Raw genomic sequence first — 22752 nt, forward strand, 5'->3', positions numbered from 1 at the left:
TAGGATAGAAAATTGTTTGAATTCCCTAAAGGTCAATGATTTTAGCTATTGTGTAGTTTCAACACACAAATGGTATGGAGTGGTGCTACAATTTGGGCTTCTTTAGTCATGTTCAATACAACAGTCAACTTCTGCAGCAAGTTTGCATTGTCTAAGAACTGTAACATACTTGTGCTTGAAATATATAGGATAGAGGATAGTGTGCTACAGGGAAAACATAGAAAATTTACGCCAGACCATCACTGTTTCAGCATCAGGTTGTACATAATAAGATGATTTTGCTCAAAATTATTCCAATATAAATCAGACATGACCTAAAAACTTGCCCTTTCAAAAGATGCACCAGTTGATTAGTTACACTTCATAGGTTACCAGAGTCCCAAACCAAACATGTGTTTTTCCATTCAAAATGCACCTCCCTCCACCCACACACACTGGAGACACAACTTTCAAAATAGCACAACTTTCATCCAGAAAGCAACCAACAGAAGCCATTTTAGACTTTTACAGTATTAGACATAGCAACAAATTAAGTGGAAAGATACAATAAGGAATTTCTTATAAACTGAAACAGGATGGATCCTACATCTGTCAAATGGGGTATATTTATTTCAATTTCTTTGAATTAGTTTCCACAAATCTAAAGGCATTCCACTGGTTCTGTTATAGTGTAAAGTACTTATATCGACTCTTGTTCTCTGTTTGTATTTTTTTAATCTTTTCACAGCCGGGATTGACTGCTCCTCTCCTGGGTGGTTCGATGAATTTCATTTTGAGACTCCACAGCCACTGCGATAGTTTAAGTTTTTTGGGCTAGATACCTAACTGTTAAACTGGAAGCACATTCATCAATCTCTCATCATCCCTTCCTCAGCTGTAGACTTTTCAATGCCCATATGCATTGCAATGATATTGAATGTTGTTGCTGGAGTTCAAAGGGCACAACACAGCTGGAACAGAGCCAGTGCAAACTGGTTTCTTCACAGCTATCGACATCAGACAAATATTAGGATTAAGGATTGTGAGGAAAAGGAATGAGAAAGATTACAAACCCAGTTGAGGACCATTTTTACATGCATTTTTCACCTGCTTGTAGGGTGTAACACACTGGAAGAAGGGGCAAGGTGATCATTCTAGTGGCCCTAGAAGCAGATACAAGAAGCTTCCATCAGAAACATTAGGGAGCTTTATCTAGATATTAAAATGTGAATGGGGATTTCCTGCACACCATTTCCTGTATTCCTGCCTAAGGGGTGCTCAGTTTTAATTACTTTCCTGACAACTAGATACCCAGTGTTGCAAGGGACTGGGGAATAGATGGAAGCTCATTTAAAGACAAAAGTAATTTAAAGGTAAATTTTTTTTATGCCCACTCCTGGACCATTTTTATATTGTGATTTTCTTTTTCTGGCATATAGCTTCTCAATTATTTTATGTTACATTTTTTAATCGAACTGGCACCAATGGATTTTCAAGTGGAAATATTCCTGTCTGAGGTGTTTGGAAAAAGAAGAGGAGGAAAGGAATTCCAGGCAGCTCAGGCTGCGTAAGTGTTCTCTGCCCATCACCAGTATTCACATGCTAGGCACAGATGAGCATACCTCACTTTGCTGGATATTTAATATGTGCGGAATCTCCTATTCCCAAAGGATGCTGGGACAGCAGATCCAATGGCACAACTAAACTCAGTGAATGCCTGACTAACTAGAATGATGGTTGCTTTCTGTTGCAGGCATCCTAACTACAGTACATCCTGCTTTCTGTTGCATTGCACGCCATGGCGATCAACAGCCAGCATAGATCATTTGGCCACAAATGCCAAGTTGACATCTGCCATAACTACAGGCCCTGACACACCTCCATGACGGTAACTGTGGAAATTTGTCTCCACAGTGTCCTGGCTTCAGAGAGCCAGATACGGAGCTGTGCCAGGATATAAAGTGGTCAGAAAAGATAGAGAAGGGAAAAAAGGAGGTGGGATGGCAGTACTGATTAGAGAAGATATTGTAGTGTTGGAAAGAGGGGATGTCCTTGAGGGGCCAAGAACTGAATCTATTTTGTTAGAGTTGAGAAGCAAAAAGAGTACGAACACGTTACTAGGGGTATTCTATTGGCTTCCAAATAGTGAGCAAGAAATAAAGGAGCAAATCTGCAGTGAAATCACAGAGATGTGCAAGAACTATAGACTGGTGATATTTGGGGACTTTAATTAGCTAAAACTCGTCTGGGATAATGTTAGAGTAAAGGGAAAGGATGGGGCGGTATTTCTGGAATTTGTTCAGGAGAACTTCCTTAAATCAGTATGTTCTCGGCCCAACTAGAAAGGAGACATTTCTGGACTCGGTGCTGGGAAATGAGGTGGGCCAAGTATCTGTGGGGGAGCACTTGGGTAAGAGTGATCATCCTATCATAAGGTTTAGACTAGTAATGCAGAATAGCCAGGAACAATATAAGGTAGAACGGCTAGATTGGAAGAGGGCTAATTTCAATGCAATGAGGCGGGATCTAGCCAGGTTAAAATGGAACCAAAGATTGACAGGAAAACTGTTTCGGAACAATGGGTTATTTTTAAGGAAGAGATGCTTCAAGTACAGGCTAGGTACAATTCAACAAGGGAAAAAGGTAGGGGAACCAAAAACATGGCTCCTTGGATGATAAGGGAGATAGAGAATACGATTAAACAAAAAAAAGGGTGTATGATGCATGAATTCTTCAAGTGAGAACCAGGCCAAATACAGTAAGTTGAAAGGGGAGGTGAAGAGGAAAATAAGACTGACAAAGACAGAACACGAGGATAGAATGGCAGTCAACATAAAAGGGAATCCAAAAATCTTCTACCAGCATGTAAATATTAAGCGGGTAGTAAGAGCGGGAGTTGGGCCTATTAAGGACAAAGAGGGTAATATATACTAAGAGGCACAGGACAAGGCTAGAATACTTAATGAGTACTTTGCATCTGCATTTACTAAGGAAGAATCTGACAAAATATGGGTAGAAGCAGAGAGAGTAGAGGCAATGGATGGGGTAAAAATTGAGAGGGAGGAGGTACTAAAAAGGCTGGCCACACTTAGTCACCCAGTCCAGATGGTTTGCATCCTAGGTTGCTTCAGGAAGTGTGGGTGGAGATAGTGGAAGGGCTTCTAATCTTCCCTAGATAGGAAGAAGTGCCAGAGCATTGGACAGTGTCAAGGGTGACACCCTTATTCAAGAAAGAGTGCAAGGACAATCCTAACAACTACAGATCAGTTAGTTTAACATCAGTGGTGGGTAAGGTTTTAGAAACAGTAATCAAGGGAAAATATTAACAGGCACTTGGAGAGCTTTGAGTCAATTAAGGATAGCCAGCACAGATTTGTAATATGCAGATCATGCTTGACCGATCCAATGGATTTTTTGATGAAGGGAATGCGGTGGATGTTGTCTATCTGGATTTTAAGAAAGCGTTTGATAAAGTACCACATAAAAGGCTGGTTAGCAAAATTGAGGCTCATGGAATTGGTGGGTCAGTGTCCAACTGGATAAAAAAATTGGCTCAAGGACAGAAAACAGTGAGTCGTGGTAAATGCTGTTTTTCCAGACAGGAGGATGGTATACAGTGGTGTTCCCCAAAGACAAGTGCTGGGACCACTTCTTTTTTTGCTATATATAAATGACTTGGATCTTGGAATCCAGAGTAGAATTTCAAAATTTGCTATTGATACCAAACTTGGAGGAGTGGCAAACAGTGAGAATGATACGAACCACCTGCAATAGGAAATAGGTTAGCAGAATGGGCAGATAAGTGGCAGATGGAATTTAAGACTCACAAGTGTGAGGTGATGCATTTTGGCAGAAGGGATTGGGTGATGCAATATAGACTAATGGCGTGTGTACAGGAAGAGAGGTTGTGCCTGTGCATCGATCTTTGAAGGAGCCGGTACATATTGAGAGAGTGGCTATGGGCTTCATAAACAGAGGCATTGAGTGCAAAAGCAGGGAAATTATGGAATGCATTTGACATGTCCGCTGTCGAAATCGGCGCCGAAATGTAAACATTAGCAGTCCGCTCGTGTGAACTGCACGTGGGCGGCCACCATGATATTAAACGTGGCGGCTCATTTAAATGGTTGAGGTGGACCACCTCTCCCCGATGACCTGAGGGGGTGGGCGGTCCGTCCCGGACAATGGCGTCAGCAGCCTTTGCACAGGCACTGACACCATTTTGAAAGGGCTTTGAGCCCTAACTTTCCATGTAAATATTTAAAGGAGAATGGTCTTTTAAAAATTAAAATAATAGATCATTCCCCCCTTCCACCCACCCTCAACAACCATTGATTTAATTCCTTGCCCTTCCCGCCCCAAAATTATTAACTTGTGCACCTGACAGTCACCCCCCACAAAGTTCATAAACTTTAAACTTTACCTCTTCCCACCATCCCCGAGCCCAGTGAAATGAATCTGACAATGCTCCCCCTCCCCCACACTGAAAAACTTACCTGCTTCGACTTCCCCACCAGTATTTTGCCTCGGATTCCCGGATGGGGATCTGATGGCGAGGGTGCGCTGGCCACCGGCAACAATATTTCTGCGGAACGGACGGCGGGAACGGGTATGTCATTTATTCATTCAATTATTTCGCATATGTAAATTTGGCTTCCATTGCCAAGTGGCGGGGGGCCACCACAAGGCCTTGCCAACTCCGGCAATATCGGGTCAGGCCTTCCCGGCGTCAAGGCCCATAACGGGCCTCTGCCAGAGGCATTTTCCAGCTGCCCAGCCTGCCATCGGTGGGGGGGGTGGGGGAGGGTTGGTCACATGAAATAGGTCATTGGGCCCATCGAGCCTGCTCTACCATTCAATACCATCATGGCTGATCTTGGACTTCAATTCCACTTTCCTGCCTGCTCCCCATATCCCTTGATTCCCTGCAAGACCAAAAATCTATCTATCCCAGCCTTAAATGTATTCACAACCCTCTGGGATAGAGCATTCCAAAGATTCACAACCCTTTGAGTGAAGTAATTTCTCCTCATCTCAGTCCTGAATGATTGACCCCTTATCCTGAGAATGTGTCTCCATGTTCTAGATTCCCTGACCATTGGGAACAATCTCTCAGCCTTTACCCTATCAAGCTCTATCAGAATCTTGTATGTGTCAATTAGATCACCTGTCATTCTTCTAAACTCCAGAGAATACAGGCCCAATTTACTCAGCCTCTCATCATAGGACAAACCCCTCATCCCAGGGACCAATTTAGTAAATCTTCTCTGCACTGCCTCCAGTGCAAGTATATCCTTTCTTAAATGTGGAGACCAAAACTGCACACTGTATTCCAGGTGCAGTCTCACCAAGGCCCTGTACAATTGTAGTAAGACTTCTTTATTCCTGTACTCCAATCCCCTTGCAATAAAGGCCAACATGCCATTTGCCTTCCTAATAGCCTTCTGCACCTGCATGTTAACTTTATGCGTTCCTTGTACGAGTACCCCCAAGTCTCTCTGAACATCAACACTTACCAGTTTCACACCTTTAAAAAAATATTCTGCTTTTCTATTTTTATGACCAAAGTTAACAACTTCACACTTCCCTACATTATACTCCATTTGCCATCTGGTTGCCCACTCACTTCACTTGTCTATATCTCTTTGCAGCCCTTCTACATCCTCCCCATAGCTTACCTTTCCACCAAGCTTTGTATCATCAGCAAACTTAGATACATTACTCTCTGTCTCTTCATCCAAGTCATTAATATAGAGCGTAAATAGCTGAGGCCCCAGCACTGATCCTTGCGGCACCCCACTATTCACTGCTTGCCAACTTGAAAATGCCCCAATCCTCTATCCATGCTAATATATTACCCCCAACACCATGAGCCCTTATTTTGACTATTAATCTTTTGTGTGACACCTTATCGAATGCCTTTTGAAAATCTAGGTATACTACATCTACTGGTTCCCCTTTATCTGCCCTACTAAATACATCCCCAAAAAACTCGAATAAATTTAGGATCTCCCTTTAGTAAAACCATGCTGACTTGTTCTAATCATACTATGCTTTTCCAAGTGCAATGTTAAGACTTCATTAATAAGTTTCCAGCATCTTCCCAATGACTGATGTTAGGCTAACTGGCCTGTAGTTCCCTGTTTTCTCTCTACCTCCTTTCTTGAAAAGCAGTGTAACATTTGCCAACTTCCAATCTGATGGGACCATTCTGAATCTAAGGAATTCTGTAAAATTCGGTCCTGTGTTGAACCATTATAAAGCTCTGGTTAGGCCCCAGCTAGGGTATTTAATCCAGGTCTGGTCACCACACTTTAGGAAAAATGTGAACGCCTTTGAGAGGGTACAGAGGAGGGATGGGAAATTTTAGTTACAAGGATAGGTGGGAGAAGCTGAGGTTGTTCTTCCCCTGGGAGGAGTCTGAGAGGCGATTTGATTGAGGTGTACACGATTATGACAGGCTTAGATAAGTGAGACAAGGAAAAACTGTTCCCATTATCTGGAGGTACAAGGATGAGGGGATACAGATTGAAGGTTTTGGGTAAGAGATGCGGGGGGAATGTGAGAAAGAACTTTTTTACACAGCGAGTGGTAATGACCTGAAACTTGCTGCCTATGAGGGTGGTAGAAGCGGAGACAAATCAATGATTTCAAAAAGAAATTGGATGGGTGCTTGAAGGAAATAAACTTGCAGGGCTAAGAGCGGGATTGTGGTAACTGACTGGATTGCTCTGCGGAGAGTCAGCATGGATTCGGGCAAAATGGCCTGCTTCTATGCCATAAATGCCTCTATGGGCTGGATTTTATGGGTCCCCATGTGGCTGCATCGGAGGTGGGGGGTGTGTGGAGTATCGCAATGGTGGTGGGGGGCAACGGGGTGGAGGGCCAGTCACCCAGAGATCTTCCCGGGGGCAGAATAGGCTGACAATGGCCTCACGCCCAGAGGTCGATTGAGGCCCTATTAATGTCCAATTAGGAGCCTCTTCCCGCTGCCACTAGGCTATTACCAGTAGCCATGGGGGCCTCCACCGCACAGGGATGATGCCTTGTAAAATGAGGCACCCTCCGTGCGGGCTTGGGGTGGGGGTCCTTCCTCCGTGGGCAATTTGTGGCCCAGGGAGGACCTCACCAGGAACCAATTCACCCCCTGGGACCCACCTCCTCCTGGACTGCAAAACCACCCCTCAGCCTTCCCTCTCCTGGGCCTGCCTGACTGGCGCCGGTGATCCTGCCTCAGTTACCTCTTGTCCAGGGTTCCACCACTGGGCCCCGAGGCCTCTGCAGTACTGCTCCCAGTGGCACTGCCGATACTGCTGAGCTTCCAGCCCTCTGATTGGCCAGAATCTCATGGAGGCAGGAACCCCATCTTTAAAGGGATGGGAATCCCGCCTATTTAAACTTGCAGTTAAAAACGAGAGAGGATTGCTCCTGGGGGTCACGAAAATGCAGAGGCGGGATTCCCCCCACCTTTTCAGCCCAGTGTCGGGAGCCCCACCTCCTACACAAAATCCAGCCCATGACTCCATATGCTGCAACGACACCAGCAACTATCAGCAGCATAGGGCCGACACAACCAGTAAAAGTAACAGTCAACTGTGCCCTTAAGTTTGTTGTGACTTCCCTCTAGGACTGCTGCAATGTTGACCAACAAGGGTAAAGTTGTTGATTGGCATAGAGAACTCTTCCCCAATGTTACCCCTCTCCCCCTGCCTCAACCTCCTTCCTGTTTTCTCCTCTCCCTCTTAAATCACTCATCCCACTACCTCCTCCATTCCTCTCCTTATCATCCTAACCCCACCCATCTCCCACTTCCTTCATGGAATGGTTGGAAATTCAGCCAGCACCATTTAATTGAGGCTTGAGAGGTCAAATATCATCAATCAGTTGACGAAAACTGGCCTGGAGTTAAGATTGGGACCGGTGTCTTTCCAAAAGCTTATCAGACATTGCTGGACAAACAATAGATACTTTTAAACAATCAGCACAGATATGTTATGAGTTTCCAATTGTAAATTCCAAATGACCAATTATGCTGAATATTATTTGACACACATTTCTGCTTCTGACAATCATTCCATTTACAAATAAATCTCTCAGAAATACAACCTTTATGAAGTAGCCTATAGCTAGCTGAACCTGGAGAGGCACCATGTGGTGTCCACCAGTATGTACCAGGTCTTCCACAATTGGTGGACGCTGCAGGATATTGAAGTATCATTGATCACAACAACAAAATAACTGATTTAGGTTACTTTGTGATTTTGCAGTTTGGTTGGACTTCAGGTTAGTGGTGTCCTCCTGGAGGGGGCCTCTTATAGTACTGATTTCTGCATGGAACTCTGGGATTCCTAGTGACACCCTTATTGGTCCAGTTAAAGTAGGTTCATTTCCAAAAGTTAACCTTCCAAAGCAACAGTGTAATAAGATCTGAGAAAGTAGCCTGCTGTTGTGATGTTTTCTACTTTTCAGATTATCAGGTGATGTAATGGGTATTCTCTTTGTTCTCCAGTAGCCCATTTACTGGTTAATTATTCAACCTGTGTTAATACAATGTTGGTTTCACTACATAGAAAACATTGCTACACATAGAAATTTTACTCAACTTCGTTAAATAGAAAAAAACTGTTGGAGAAAGACCAATCTGTAACCGTGATAAAATGGGTATGGGTTTGGGGAACAGGGTGGAGCTGTGACCTATCGAAAGAGAATGGATCAGCTGGGGCTCAGGACATTTTCTGTTTCCTTTTTATGAGCTTATGCTGTAGACGAATTAGGTAGTAATTGAGAGTTCGAAGTAGCCTTTAAGGGTGTAATTTAATTTATAACTGCCAGCTGAGCCCTACTTAGCATATGTTAGATTAGATTCAAACTTCATAATTATTTCCTAGCTAATAGCTATTAGTCTTTTAGTACATAAACCACAAGTTTAATCATGATTCTTCATCACTTTAATGTTAGCCTTAATGTTGACTCTAATAGGGTTCTTCGCAACATAGTGCAAACATATATTTTACATGACACAGAATTATTTATTAGCCAATAAATATTTTAGCCCTTCGACCACTAGCAGCTCTGGGGAAGTATCTGTCCCTGGGTCAGCTATTTATTTCAGTCTCTAGCTCTAGTGTGACACTGAGACAAACTGCAATAACATGGGACTAATACTACTCAGATGTCAAGAGTAGTTTTATAACAGATATTAACTTTATATATTCAAAATATAGAACTTTTCACAAATTGATTGAAGAAAAGTACAATATATCAAAAATTTTCTTTCTGCTTCTAAGCCTCAGTCTTGGTTCAGTGGTAACACTCTCACCTCTGAGTCAGTAGGTTGCGGAGAGAGAAGCAGGGTTAACATTTCAGGTCAGTGACCTTTCATCAGAACTGGCAAAGCCTGTTAACTCTGCTTCTCTCTCCACAGATGCTGCTGAGTATTTCCAGCATTTCTTGTTTTTATTTCAGATTTCCAGCATCTGCAGTATTTTGCTTTTATTTTAGTGTCTTCTACAAGTTCAAATATACTTGGTCCATATTAAAAAGTTAAAAATCCTTCACCATCCATTTAGGAAAATGCCACCATTCACTGTTAGGTGCAATTCAAACAGAAACAGTGTGCTTTATAAGATGTGCTCATCTAATTGATTTGTAGGTACTGCAGTAGTCAGTAAGATGAAGGCTGCACTCTGGACAGATGGACGTTACTGGATTCAAGCTGAACGTCAGATGGACTGCAACTGGGAACTCAACAAAGGGGAAAGTGAGTCCAAACAGCAATGAGAGAATTAGTGGTCTAATTTTAATGGATTGCCTCTATTTCTTCTAAAAATATCTTGTTTTTCTCAGCAACTATTGTAGACTGGATTATGACAGAAACAAAAGAGGGAGATACAGTCGGTGCTGACCCCTTTGTGTTTTCCATTGGTAAGGAAACAGTACTCATAATATTTTCTATTCTATTTACTCTGTACATCATTGCCATGTTTAAATCAAGACTCACTGCAATCTCAAAATCTAACTCAGTTTTTTCAAGGACCTCCAACCAGTGCAGCCTCTTACCCACCTCAGTCTTGCCTTCCTCCTACAATCATCCAGTTTTTAGAGCCGAAGATTTGGTAATGAATATAGTTTCCTGCCTTTGTTAATTCTACATAATGGCTGGGAGCACTATTAAGTGTCAGATTTTCACAGCTGTTGTATTCTTCTTCCTTTTGCAAGATGGTGATGATCGTCCTTTAACATTTGCAGTGCTTTTGCTTCATATAAGTTTACCATTAATTCAATTTTTTTAAAATGTTGCAGTAACTCTATAATTCCTGCATGAGGCACTATTGGTGCGTGAGAGATCATCCCAGCATTGCCCGCAGCAACATTGGCCAGAATTTTACAGCCCCCCCCAACGAGCAGGCTGGTGACGGGGTGGGGGGTGGGGTGCAAAGAATTGAGTAGGACGCGGTGGTGGGGGTACCGTTCCCAATGCCTTCTCGCCTGCACAGCAATTTTATGTGGGGCAGCAGCGAGAAACAGCCTGCCCACCCCAGGCCAATTAACTGCCACTTAAGGGCTTCCTCCCATCGCCACAGACTGGGGGTGGGGCCCTCCTGATCAGGCACCCTGTGCCCCACGGAGGGATGCTCCCCAGGCCCCAACCGCCCCCAGTGCACAAAACTACCCCCTCCCCACCCCTCTTGCCATGATGGGGCCCCGCCGATTGTCCCCCATGAGGCTGCGAAAATGTATCTTCTTTCGGGAGCTGTCCTTCCTCTTCCTGCTGAAGCTGGAAGTCCCAGCAATGGCCACTGCTTCCGGTAGTGCTGCTGGGACTAGGAGCTGCTGGTATTCAAATTGGCCACTCCATTAGGTGGGACTTCCTGCCTCAAGGAGGTGGAAATCCCGCCCAAGTCCAATTAAGGGCCTGGGGAGCGAAAAATCCCGGCGTGCTCCCCAGGCTCAGCAGAGGCGGGCTCAACCACAACTTTTTGGCCGGTGAGCGGGGCCTCCCACCCAACGTACAATTCTGGCCATTATTATGGCACTGCATCCCTGGCTAAAACCCATTTAGTTCACGCGACGCAAATTTATTAGAAGTGCTGAAACTTAAAAGTGCATGAATGCACCCTGCTGAAATTTTATTTGGATATGATTGTTCCATCTTGCATAATTTTTGTTTCTTTCTATATTACAGAAGGAACAGTCATTTTTTGTGAATTGTCTCCTGTGTGCATGTCCTGTATAGTTCAATAAGCTCCACTGCCGTAGGGGGGTGGTAGAGAAGTAAGGGAGATGAGGAGTCAGGAGAGGAAGGGTAACAGATTGATATAGCTGGGAAAGGAGGACAGGCAGAGCAATTGAAATAACGAGCCTAAGTTGAAAGGGAATGCAGATTTAAAGAATAAGAGAAGGTGTGTAGCACTGGGGATGGAATAGGTGGGAAACAGATGGGAAAATTGGGATAAGATAATGGGAATTACTGAGACCAAAATGATGGGGTGACATGAGAGCGAGAAGATAGAGGGCTATGGTCAATAAACATGATGGGGTAGAGGAGGATATAACTTGAGGGAAGATCCCCAATCTGTCTTCCAACTACCAAAGGTCTTGCATCTTCATGCACTTCCTGTTTGTCACAATTATTGCCTGCATTATGATTTAGTCATTACTGGTCTGACAACTTGGCCATGCCTGGGGTAACATCTAGGTACTTTACTTTTCCAATTTACTTAAAATTCCTAGATACTTATACTTAACTTGCAGTGCAGGCCTTCAAACAGCAAATGGAAATTATACTCTCTGTCTTCCATCTAACCTATCCCTATATGCTCGCTCCAATGAACCTCCTAAAAAGACTAAATCTGTTGCTCTGTTTCTTCCATCTACTATTCCAGGCTCTATACTTTGGACTTTAGGCACACAGCAGGGGTCATGTCTGTAGTCTACGCCAGTGTTGCCTGTGGAGATATATCTGCTAATTTCTGCTCCTTGTTAATTAGTTTCCTTGCCTTGATATTTCCTAAATGACCTGGATAAGATTGGTAACTTAATTTGCAGCTGATTTAATGCAAATGCCTGAGCTAAGATTTGAAACTTGGTTTCAATTGCGTGCAATTCTGGTCGCCACACTACCAGAAGGACGTGGAGGCTTTGGAGAGGGTACAGAAGAGGTTTACCAGGATTTTGCCTGGTCTAGAAGGCATTAGCTATGAGAAGAGGTTGGATAAACTCGGATTGTTTTCACTGGAACGACAGAGGTGGAGGGGCGACATGATAGAGGTTTACGAAGTTATGAGCGGTATGGACAAAGTGGATAGTCAGAAGCTTTTTCCCAGGGTGGAAGAGTCAGTTACTAGGGGTCATAGGTTTAAGGTGCGAGGGGCAAAGTTTAGAGGGGATGTACAAGGCAAGTTTTTTACACAGAGGGTGGTGAGTGCCTAGAACTTGCTGCCGGGAGAGGTGGTGGAAGCAGGTACGATAGCAACATTTAAGAGGCATCTTGACAAATACATGAATAGGATGGGAATAGAGGGATACAGTCCCTGGAAGTGCAGAAGGTTTTACTTTAGATCGGCGCAGGCTTGGAAGGCCGAATGGCCTGTTCCTGTGCTGTACTGTTCTTTGTTCTTTCTTAACAGCCTTGCCACTCTGCATCCATCTCCATCTGCATCTTGATCTTCTTCTCGAGCACATAATCAAAGCTGATACATCAATGCAGTAGTGAGGCAGCGCTGCATTGTTGGAAGTGCCGCCCTTCAGATGAGACATTCATGAAATAAACACAGAGCATTTAATGCATTATTCAAAGACTAGGGGAGTTATCCTGGTTTCCTGGCCATCATTTATCCGTTAATCAACACCACAAAAACAGATTATTCAGTTCTTGCTCTGTTCTGTTCCATTCATTGCTGTACCAGCTTTTCATTTGCCATTCTGGCATGAAATGTATATTCAGAATATATATATTCAGAATGTTCTACTTTTTTCTCTGAAATTCTTTATCCTACTTTGTCAGATCTCTTTTGGCTTGTGTGAATCCTTGATTGAGAGCAAAATGTAAGCTTGATACCCCATTATTATTCAATATTCTATGGTAACTTGCCTTGACGATTTTTCTGATCAGAATGTAAGAAAAGTCAAGGATGACAAGGTCACTAACACACTTCGATTTTTGGGCCTTTCAGTGTACAAATTGCCTGTCGCTTCTTTCTACAAAACAGCACTTTGGACAGGATATTAAAGATGGTATATAAATGCAAGTTCTTTCTTCCTGGTTTCTGTCTGAACACAGACCACAACACTGACTCCAACTCCAACCTTGACCTTTGTTTCCATGCTTCCTATTCCTTTCAAGGCCATTCGCCATACTCAGATCCCAGCACCATCCCCAACATAACCAGTATCTCTGTTTCTGATCTTTTTACTCTGTCTCCACCCTTACCCTGCTTCCATTCTTCATCAGTGCCCAGACCAGAGCCCCAGCATGTGCCTAATCTCCACCAGCACTTTCCTTTGCTCCCTTGCTACTGATTTTGCATTCCGTTCTTGTAGCCACATCAATAATGGCATGGAGAGTAATACAGACAACTGAGAGACTGGTAGCAAGATGGAGACATATCACAGTGGAGCAGAAAATGTCATAGTCCAAAGAAGTTGGGAAAGGCTAAGAGAAATGGGAGGCAACAGATGGCTTGATAGAAGGGGGAACAAATAACATTACAGACTTACGGTGAAAAGCGTACAAGGTAATTGAAGAGGCAGACATCGACGGGGGAGGGGGGTGGTGGGGGATGATACAGTTTAACAAAGCAAGAAATCAGGTGAGAACAAGAGACAGACATCAGTAAAAAGAGACATAATTTAAGACCATAAAATATAAATTTAAAACAGATATTTGGAAGACTGTTTTCTGCTGAGAGTGGAAAATATTTGGAATAATTTTTGAGGTAATGTGTTAGAAACAAAAACCATTAATAGCATCCAAATGCAGTTGGGTGCTATCATGGAAGAGCACGGTACCTGAGGGATAAGGTTGGATGGGCTGTTTGCCCTTTATTATCCTTGACTTTTCTTACATTCTGATCAGAAAAATTGTCAAGGCAAGTTACCATAGAATATTGAATAATTATGGGGAATCAAACTTACATTTTGCTCTCAATCAAGGATTCACACAAGCCAAAAGAGATCTGACAAAGTAGGATAAAGAATTTCAGAGAAAAAAGTAGAACATTCTGAATATATTGGAATCATTTCATACCAGAATGGCAAATGAACAGCTGGTACAGCAAGGAATGGAACAGAACAGAGCAAGAACTGAATAATCACAACTCACCAAAGTCAAAAGAGTGACTGAGAGAACTCTCTGCTTGTCTAATTATTATGTTTGGGGTAAAAATCATCCAAACTTTCTACTCTTTTAACTATCCGATAATCTTGCTGGAAAGTGCCGTGAATGTATAAATTGAGCAAGGAAAGAATGAGGCTTAGCTGTGATGTTCTCCGCAGTTGACTGGATTGTTGATATTTATTGTCTTCACATATGAAGAATAGTCACATGTTTAAGGTACCCAGGGATAACTGTTATCTTTGGGACTGTATTTCAGCAAACACCAGCAACCTGTGAAATATTCACAAGTTGAACCAAGACAGTAGAAGTATGACTGAGATGTATCCTGTGATATATTATCAATGGAGAGATGTATTGCAAGAATGGAAGAAGGGTCATTAATACATTCATAATTGGCAATAAAATTTATGGCAATTGAAGGTATAACACCAGTTTTTAATATTTGAATATTATGATGGGGACCTTTAATCATCAGAGTTTTAAAACTTCACAGTTAGGATGGGAAATTTTGTTCATGTGGATTGTGTTGTACTTCAAATGAGATATCAAAATACGATTCCAACTATTGGTTCAGACATAGATTAAATATCTCATGGCACTATTCAAAGAAAAGCAGCAAGTATTCCTGGTGTTCTGATCAACATTCCTCCTTTACCAAATACCACAAAAAAAAGGTTCTCCTTTGCTGTGGAATGCTGCTGTAACAACAGTCATTGTACTTCAGTAAGTAACTCAATATAGGAAGAGCTTCGACATGGCAATCTATCAAGCATTTAGCATTTCTACTATAAGGATATAGCTACTCAAGATAAACACCAGGTCATTGGGTAAGTACATTCTAATCTTTGGTGTACTTTTGTATTTTTAAACAGTGGAATGGGAGAATTACAAAGAGCCTTTGCTTCAAGGCAAACGACAATTTGTCGGTAAAGAAGAAAACTTGGTGGATTCTATCTGGGGTGTGGAGCGCCCACCAGAACCTACAGAGAATATTTTTAAAGTACCAGCTGAGTTCATTGGTAAATTATTTTTCTTAAGCTTACAGGGAAAGAATGGTGTAGGTGGGATACTTTTGTTGAAAGTTCTTGCCATTTTTAGGGAAGGAAATGATACTCTTACTCATTGATTTCTTTTTTTAAAAAGGTTGATTTTAGCACTAATCTGGAGAACCTTCATTATGGAGAACATTCCAATGCATCCTGCTGTGACTTCATTGCAAACAGTGGAGGGTAAAACTTCAAAGTGACCTTAAAGGTTTCTCTGGAGCTGTCCAACCTGGAAGTCACACTAGAAGCTAGAAAATCTACTCCACTAGTCTGCAGCATGGTTTCCCAAAGGCAGTCAACTCTACAGTCTGTCTAGGATCACATATGAAAAATCTATGAAGTACTGGAGGGCTGCTGCTGATGTAACTGCACTACATCAAGAAGGAAAAAAGCACCTGCAGGAGAGGTGGGGAGGGAATCCGGAGATTAGGGCCCCAGCAGCTGAAGGCAGGCAGCCAATGGTGGAGCGATTAAAATCGGGGATAGTCAAGAGGCTAGAATTGGAGGAGCACAGATATTGCAAAGGGTTGTAGGGCTGGACGAGGTTACAGAGATAGGGAGAGGTGAGGCCATGGAGGAATTTGAAAACTAGAATGAGAATTTTAAAATCAAAGTGTTGCTTAACAGGGATGATGGGTGAATGGGAGTTGTTGCGAGTTAGTGTACAAGCAGCAGAGTTTTGGATGATTATTTTTGTTTGTTCCATCCATCCATTCCCTAAAAGTCAGTTTCAATTTCTAAATGAAATGGGTAGTGAATTGGGTGGGCAGTGGAATAGATGGGCAGTGGATCAGGTAAATAGTGGATTGGATAAGTAGTGAATCTAGTAGACAATAGACTGGTTGGGGAGTGGATTGGTTGTCAATGAATAAGATAGAGTGGTGATTGGGTGGATGGTGGATTGGGTCAGCACTGAATCCTGTAGATGGTGGATTGATTGTGTGGGCAATGAATTGGTTGGGAAATTAATCAGATAGGCAGTAGTTCAGATGCATAATGGCTCCAGTGAGTAGTGGATTAGATTTACATTGGATAGGATAAATTGTAAATTGGATGAGTAGTTGATTGTGTGGGCAACTAATTGCATAAGCAGTGGATCAAACGGGCAGTGGCTCAGATGAAAAGTGGATAATATGAGCAGTGAATCCGTTGAGACAAGTATTAGGTGAGCATTAGATCGAATGAATAGTGAATCAGTTGGACAGTGTCATGAGTGATTCTTTCTTTTGCAGGATAAATGGAAATGCATACTATTTGGATTCTTAGCCCTGGTGGGCCACAAAAGCTTCCCTAATGTCAAAGCCTCATTGAAATCAAATATTTTTTATGCAGCAAACTATTGCCTGCACAATACCTAACATGCTATGATACACTCTGCAAGGGATCTCTAGCTTGAAGTTAAAAACTTATTATTCATAAAGTTAGCTGAGAGCTTTTTCAAAATCAGACTCCATACTTTATGTGTGAATAGAATCCTGGGAGCTGAAAATTCAACCTTTAACTTTTATAATGTATTACTTTTTTTATAAAATATTAACATTAGCAAACTACAATATACTCAACCATTTTCTCAGGTTCAGGGACAAAGATTTACAAAAGGTTTGAAATAATTTCAACCGTAAGGCTACGTTTCTGCTGGAACTTTGGGACAAATTAGAACATTTTCATTGTAACATGTTAGTGGATATTGTTAACGATTCTCTCTCAGCAGCTACTGTCCCTCTCTCCTTTAAATCTGCTGCCAACTCTCCTCCCCCCAAAAAAACAACCCTTCACCCCACTGTCCTTGCAAATTACTGTCCCAACTCCAACCTCCCTTTCCTCTCCAAAGTCCTTGAACATGTTGTCACCTCCCAAATGCATGCCATGTTTGGATCCCTCCAATCAGGTTTTCGCCCCTGCCACAGTACAAAAACAGCTCCAATCTAAGTTATAAATGACATACTAGGCTGCATTTTACAAGATGGGCGGCGAGCTTCAAAGATGGTGGCCCGCATACGCAGGCTTTACTCCATGAAGCCGCCGCAATATAAATACAGCGGCGCATTGACATGGCCGGGGCAGACCGCACCCCCCTATGATGTGGAGTGGGCGGGTGATCCAGCCCCGGCATCGGCGTCAGGCGCCACTGTGCTGACACTGTTTTTAAAGGGCTTCCAGCCCTTCAATTTAATCTAAATTTTTAAAGAGAAATGACTGTAAAAAATTAAATAAAGTTATCCTAAACCTCTCCCACCACCCCCCCAATGACCATCAAATTTATTACTTGCCCTCTCCCCACAAAAAAACTTACCTTTTTCTCCCGACCATCCCCCCCCCACCAAATTTCTTAAACTATGAACTTTACCCCTTCCCACCATCCCCTAGACCAATCAAAAACGTTTGACCCTGATCCCCATCCCCTCCCGCCCTGAAAACTTATCTGCTCCCCCCTCCCCACCAGTGTTCCATCTCAGATCTCTGAATGGAGATCTGAAGGCACAGGAGTGCTGGCCACTGCCACCAATATGGCACCGGGAACGACAGCGGGAGCGAGTAAGTATTTAATTCATTACTTTAAATACATTTACATGTTTAAATTTTGATGGGCCGGCAAGCGGCGGGGTGGGGGGGCGACATGAGGCCCCGCTGCCGCCAGCAATATGAGGCCGGGCCTTCCTGGCGTAAAGGCCCATGGCGGGCCTCTCCCGGAGGCATTTTCTGGGTCCCCCTGCCACAGCCCCCAATGTCGGGACGTCAGTAAAATCCAGCCCACTATGTGACTATGACAAAGGTTAACTTTCCCTCCTCATCCTTCTCAACCTATCTGCAGCCTTTCACACTGTTTACCACACCGTCTTCCTCCAAAACCTCTCCATCATTGTCCAATTGAATGCGACTGCACTCACCTGGTTTCCTTTTTATATATTTTATCATAGGTGGAGTATCACTCGCAATGGCCTCTCTTCCCACTCTCGCACTGATATCTCTGGTTTCTCCCAAGGATCTGTCCTTGACTCCCTCCTATTTCTCATCTACATGCTGCCCCTCGACAACATGATCCGAAAACACAGAGTTAATTTTCACATGTATGCTGATGGCATCTCGCTCTCCCTCACCACCTCTCAACCGCTCCACTGTTGATAATTTTTTTTTATTCATTTCATGGGATGTGGACATAACTGGCAAGGCCAGCATTTGTTGCCAATCCCTAATTGCCCTTGAGAAGGTGTTGATGAGCTGCCTTCTTGAACCCTGTAGTCCATTTGGTGCTGTTAAGGAGGGAGCTCCAGGATTTTGATCCAGCAACAGTGAAGGAACGGTGATATATTTCCGAGTCAGCATGGTGTGTGGCTTGGAGAGGAACTTGCAGATGGTGGTGTTCCCACGTGTCTACTGCCCTTGTCCTTCTAGGTGGAAGACGTCATGGGTTTTGGAAGGTGCTGTCGAAAGAGGTGTGGTGATTTGCTGCAGTGCATCTTGTGTATGGTACACTCTGCTGCCACTGGGCATTGGTGCTGGAGGGAGTGAATGTTTAAGGTGGTGGATGGGGTGTAGATCAAGCGGGCTACTTTGTCCTGGATGGTGTTGAGCTTCTTGAGTGTTGTTGGAGCTGCACCCATCCAGGCAAGTGGAGAGTATTCCATCACACTCCTGACTTGTATCTTGTAGATGTTGGACAGGCACTGGGGAGAGAGGAGGTGAGTTACTCACCACAGAATTCCCAGCCTCTGACCTGCTGTTGTAGCCACCATATTTATGTGGCTGCTCCAGTTCAGTTTCTGGTCAATGGTAACTCCAAGAATATTGATAGTGGGGGATTCAATTATGGTAATGCTGTTGAATGTCAAGGGGAGATGCTTAGATTCTCTCTTGTTGGAGATGGTCATTGCCCGGCACTTGTGTGGCGCGAATGTTACTTGTCACTTATCAGCTATTACGACCGAGTCTGGAGGAGTGCACTGCCTTTCTCTAGTTCCACTTCTCCACGCGTCACAACATATATTTAAATGTTTTACCCAGTTACCAATACGGCCAATTATATACTTTATCTATTTTAGTTTCAGAATAAAAATTCACCAATCAGGTTTCTGTGATAAACAACAAAATTATGAATTTATTATAAAACAAGACTTATTCAATAAAAATGCAAAGTTTAACACAGTTTGAAATATGAAAGTATAAATATATTCCCTTACAAAATAACACACACACACGAAATAAAGAAGCTTTCTCTGCAGAGATCAACTTTACAAAAAAGACGGGAAAAAAAATACTTTGGCAAAATACTTGCTAATTCTTGAAGAAAAAGGATAAGATATGGAATGTTCGAGAAGGCCTTTTGGTCTGGATTCCAGGTACACGTGGACAGCTGTCACTGGGATCTTTCTGGGGCAGTTCTCTTCAGGTGACATTGAGGATTAGTTTGGCAGGCTTTTCAGGAGAAATGCTACATCAGTATCTCCAGTTCTCACACTGGATTCTCAGGGTTTCTCAAAGAGGTGGACCAGGATGAGCTGGTGGCTTCTCTCTCTCAGCAGGCTTACACACCAACCGACATTCAAACAATCCACGTCCCAAGTCAGAAAGCCCAAAACTCCTGACTACCATAAACCTAGATATGCGACTTCTCTGTAAACAACTCTACTAGCCAAAAAGGCTCCTTATGTTTATTTAGCCCTTCATTGTCTCTTCCAGTAAGTGTTTTGAAACAAAATCCAAAGTGTCCTTCCAGTAACCCTTTTAAAAAACAAACACATCCATGGAATCTCTTCAGTCTTTCAAATGAACCAATTTTCACAATCTTTTGCATGTGTGTCCTCAAAAAATATTAATAATGGAAGCAGCTTCATGGCACAGCCCAAGCCTGAATGTTGTCCAGGTCTTGCTACATATGGACACAGAATGCCTCAGTATCTGAAGAGTTGCGAATGGTACTGAACATCATACAATCATCAGCAAACATCCCCAGTTCTGACCTCATATTGGAGGGAAGGTTGTTGATGAAGCAGCTGAAGGTGGTTGGGCCTAGGACACTACTCTGAGGAACTCCTGCAGCAATGTCCCAGGGTTGAGATGATTGGCCTCCAACAACCACAGCCATCTTCCTTTGTGCTAGGTATAACTCCAACCAGTGGAGCGTTTTACCCCGATTCCCATTGAATTCAATTTGTCTAGGGCTCCTTGATGCCACACTCAGTCAAATGCTGCCTTGATGTAAAGGGCAATCACTCACCTCACCTCTGGAATTCAGCTCTTTTGTCCATGTTTGGATCAAGGCTGTAATGAGGTCAGGAGCCAAGTGGCCCTGGCAGAACCCAAACTGAGCATCAATGAGCAGGTTATTGCTATTTAAGTGGCACTGGATAGAACTGTCAATGACACCTTTCATCTCTTTGCTGATGATTGAGAGTAGACTGATGCAACGGTAACTGGCCAGATTGGATTTGTCCTGCTTTTTGTGGATAGGATATACTTGGGCAATTTTCCACATTGTCAGGTAGATTCCAGTGTTGTAGCTATACTAGAACAGCTTGGCTGGGGACACACTAGTTCTAGAGCACAAATCTTCAGTACTACAGCCAGGGATGTTATCAGGACCCATTGTGTTTGCACTATCAAGTGCCTTCATTTGTTTCTTGATATCACATAGAGTGAATCGAATTGGCTGAAGCCTGGCATCTATAATTCTGGGACCTCAGGAGGAGGCCGAGATGGATCATCCACTTGGCACTTCTGGCTGAAGGTGGTTGCAAATGCTTCAACCTTTTCTTTTGCACTGATGTGCTGGGCTCCCCCATCCTTGAGGACGAGGATATTTGTGGAGCCTCCTCCTCCTGTTAGTTGTTTAATCGTCCACCACTATTCATGACTGGATGTGACAGGACTGCAGAGCTTAATCTGATCTGTTGGTTGTGGGATCACTTAGCTCTGTCTATTTGACACTGCTTCCGCTGTTTGGCATGCATGTAGTCCTGTGTTTTAGCTTCACCAGGTTAGGTATGCCTGGTGCTGCTCCTGGCATGCTCTCCTGCTCTCCTCATTGAAATTATCAGACTCCTTATCCAAGTACTGGATGAGCAGAAATTTCCTCCAATTAAATATTGCGAAGACTGAGCCATTGTTTTCAGTCCTAGCTCCAAACTCCATTCACTAGTTACTGACTCCATACCTCTTCCTGGCAGCAGTCTGAGACTAAAGTTGGCTGTTCACAATTTTGGTGTCAATTTTGGCCCCGAGATGATCTTCCAATCAAATATTTGCACCGTCACAACAATCACCTATTTCCACCTCCTAAAATATCACTCGATTTTGCCCATCTTATCTCTTCTGCTTTGTTCCCTCTAGACTTGACTATTTCAACACATTCCTGGCTGGTCTCCCACATTCTACCCTCCATAAACTTGAGGTCATCCAAAGCTCTGCTGCCCGTGTCTTAACTTGCACCAAGTTCTGTTCAGCTATCACCCCTGTACTCGCTGACCTACATTGGCTCCCGGCCAAGCAACATCTCGATTTTAAAATTCTCATCCTTGTTTACAAATCCTTCCATAGCCTTATCCCTCCCTATCTCTGTAATCTCCTCCAGCTCCACAACCCTCCGAGATATCTGCCCTCCTCTAATACTGGCCTCTTGAGCATCTCCGATTTTAATCACTCCACCATTGGTGACTGCGCCATCAGTTGCCTAGGCCCTAAGCTCTGTAATTCCCTCCCTACTGAACTCTGCCTCTACCTTGCTTTCCTGATTTAAGACAATCCTTAAAACCTATCTCACTGAACAAGCTTTTGGTCACCTGATCTAATATCTCCTTATGTGGTTCGGTGTCATATTTTGTCTTAGAATGTTCTTGTGTAGCGCCTTGTACGTTTTATTACATTAAAGGTGCTATATAAATATAAGTTGTTGTTATTTTCAAACAGTTGTGACATTGTAGCTTTCTGTATTTTGACAGTTTCCTTATAGCAACTGCATGTGGCAATTTGTTAAATCAAACCACATTACCAGCATTTGGACTGTTTTCCTTATTGGGAGACTAGAGAATAATTCGGGTCCGAGAGGCAGTCCAATGCATCAGAGAATTGAGTTCTGAAAAAAGCTGAGGTTTGAAAAAAAGCAACGAGAGAAAACCTTTTAGAAGAATATATAATGTAGCAAGTGAGAGGAGTTGCCTTGGTCATTATGTGTAGCAAAATCACGAACACAAATTTTCTCAATGCATTTACAATATCACTGCACACAACAACCAGAGTACTTTGTCCCCATTAAATGTAATGGGAAAGGAGCAGATTATAGGGAGCCTTACTCTGTATCTCCTTTGAGAGTCCTTGATACTAACGCTGGGTGACCAAAATGCCTTCCCTTATCTTGATGGGTAACCCTGGAGCACTAATCACAGTAAACCAGGA

General features: G+C 43.1%; 1 protein-coding gene across 1 annotated transcript in view; it reads left to right on the forward strand.

The window, feature by feature from the left end:
• xpnpep2 (X-prolyl aminopeptidase (aminopeptidase P) 2, membrane-bound) overlaps positions 1 to 22752 on the forward strand; it is a 109640-nt gene that overhangs the window by 12992 nt on the left and 73896 nt on the right. Inside the window, exons 5-7 of the mRNA XM_068047966.1 lie at positions 9632 to 9739; positions 9826 to 9903; positions 15190 to 15336. Coding sequence (XP_067904067.1) covers positions 9632 to 9739; positions 9826 to 9903; positions 15190 to 15336 — 333 coding nt within the window. The remainder of the gene's footprint in view (positions 1 to 9631; positions 9740 to 9825; positions 9904 to 15189; positions 15337 to 22752) is intronic.

Source organism: Heterodontus francisci, chromosome 15 (assembly GCF_036365525.1).
Source record: "Heterodontus francisci isolate sHetFra1 chromosome 15, sHetFra1.hap1, whole genome shotgun sequence".
Taxonomy (NCBI): domain Eukaryota; kingdom Metazoa; phylum Chordata; class Chondrichthyes; order Heterodontiformes; family Heterodontidae; genus Heterodontus; species Heterodontus francisci.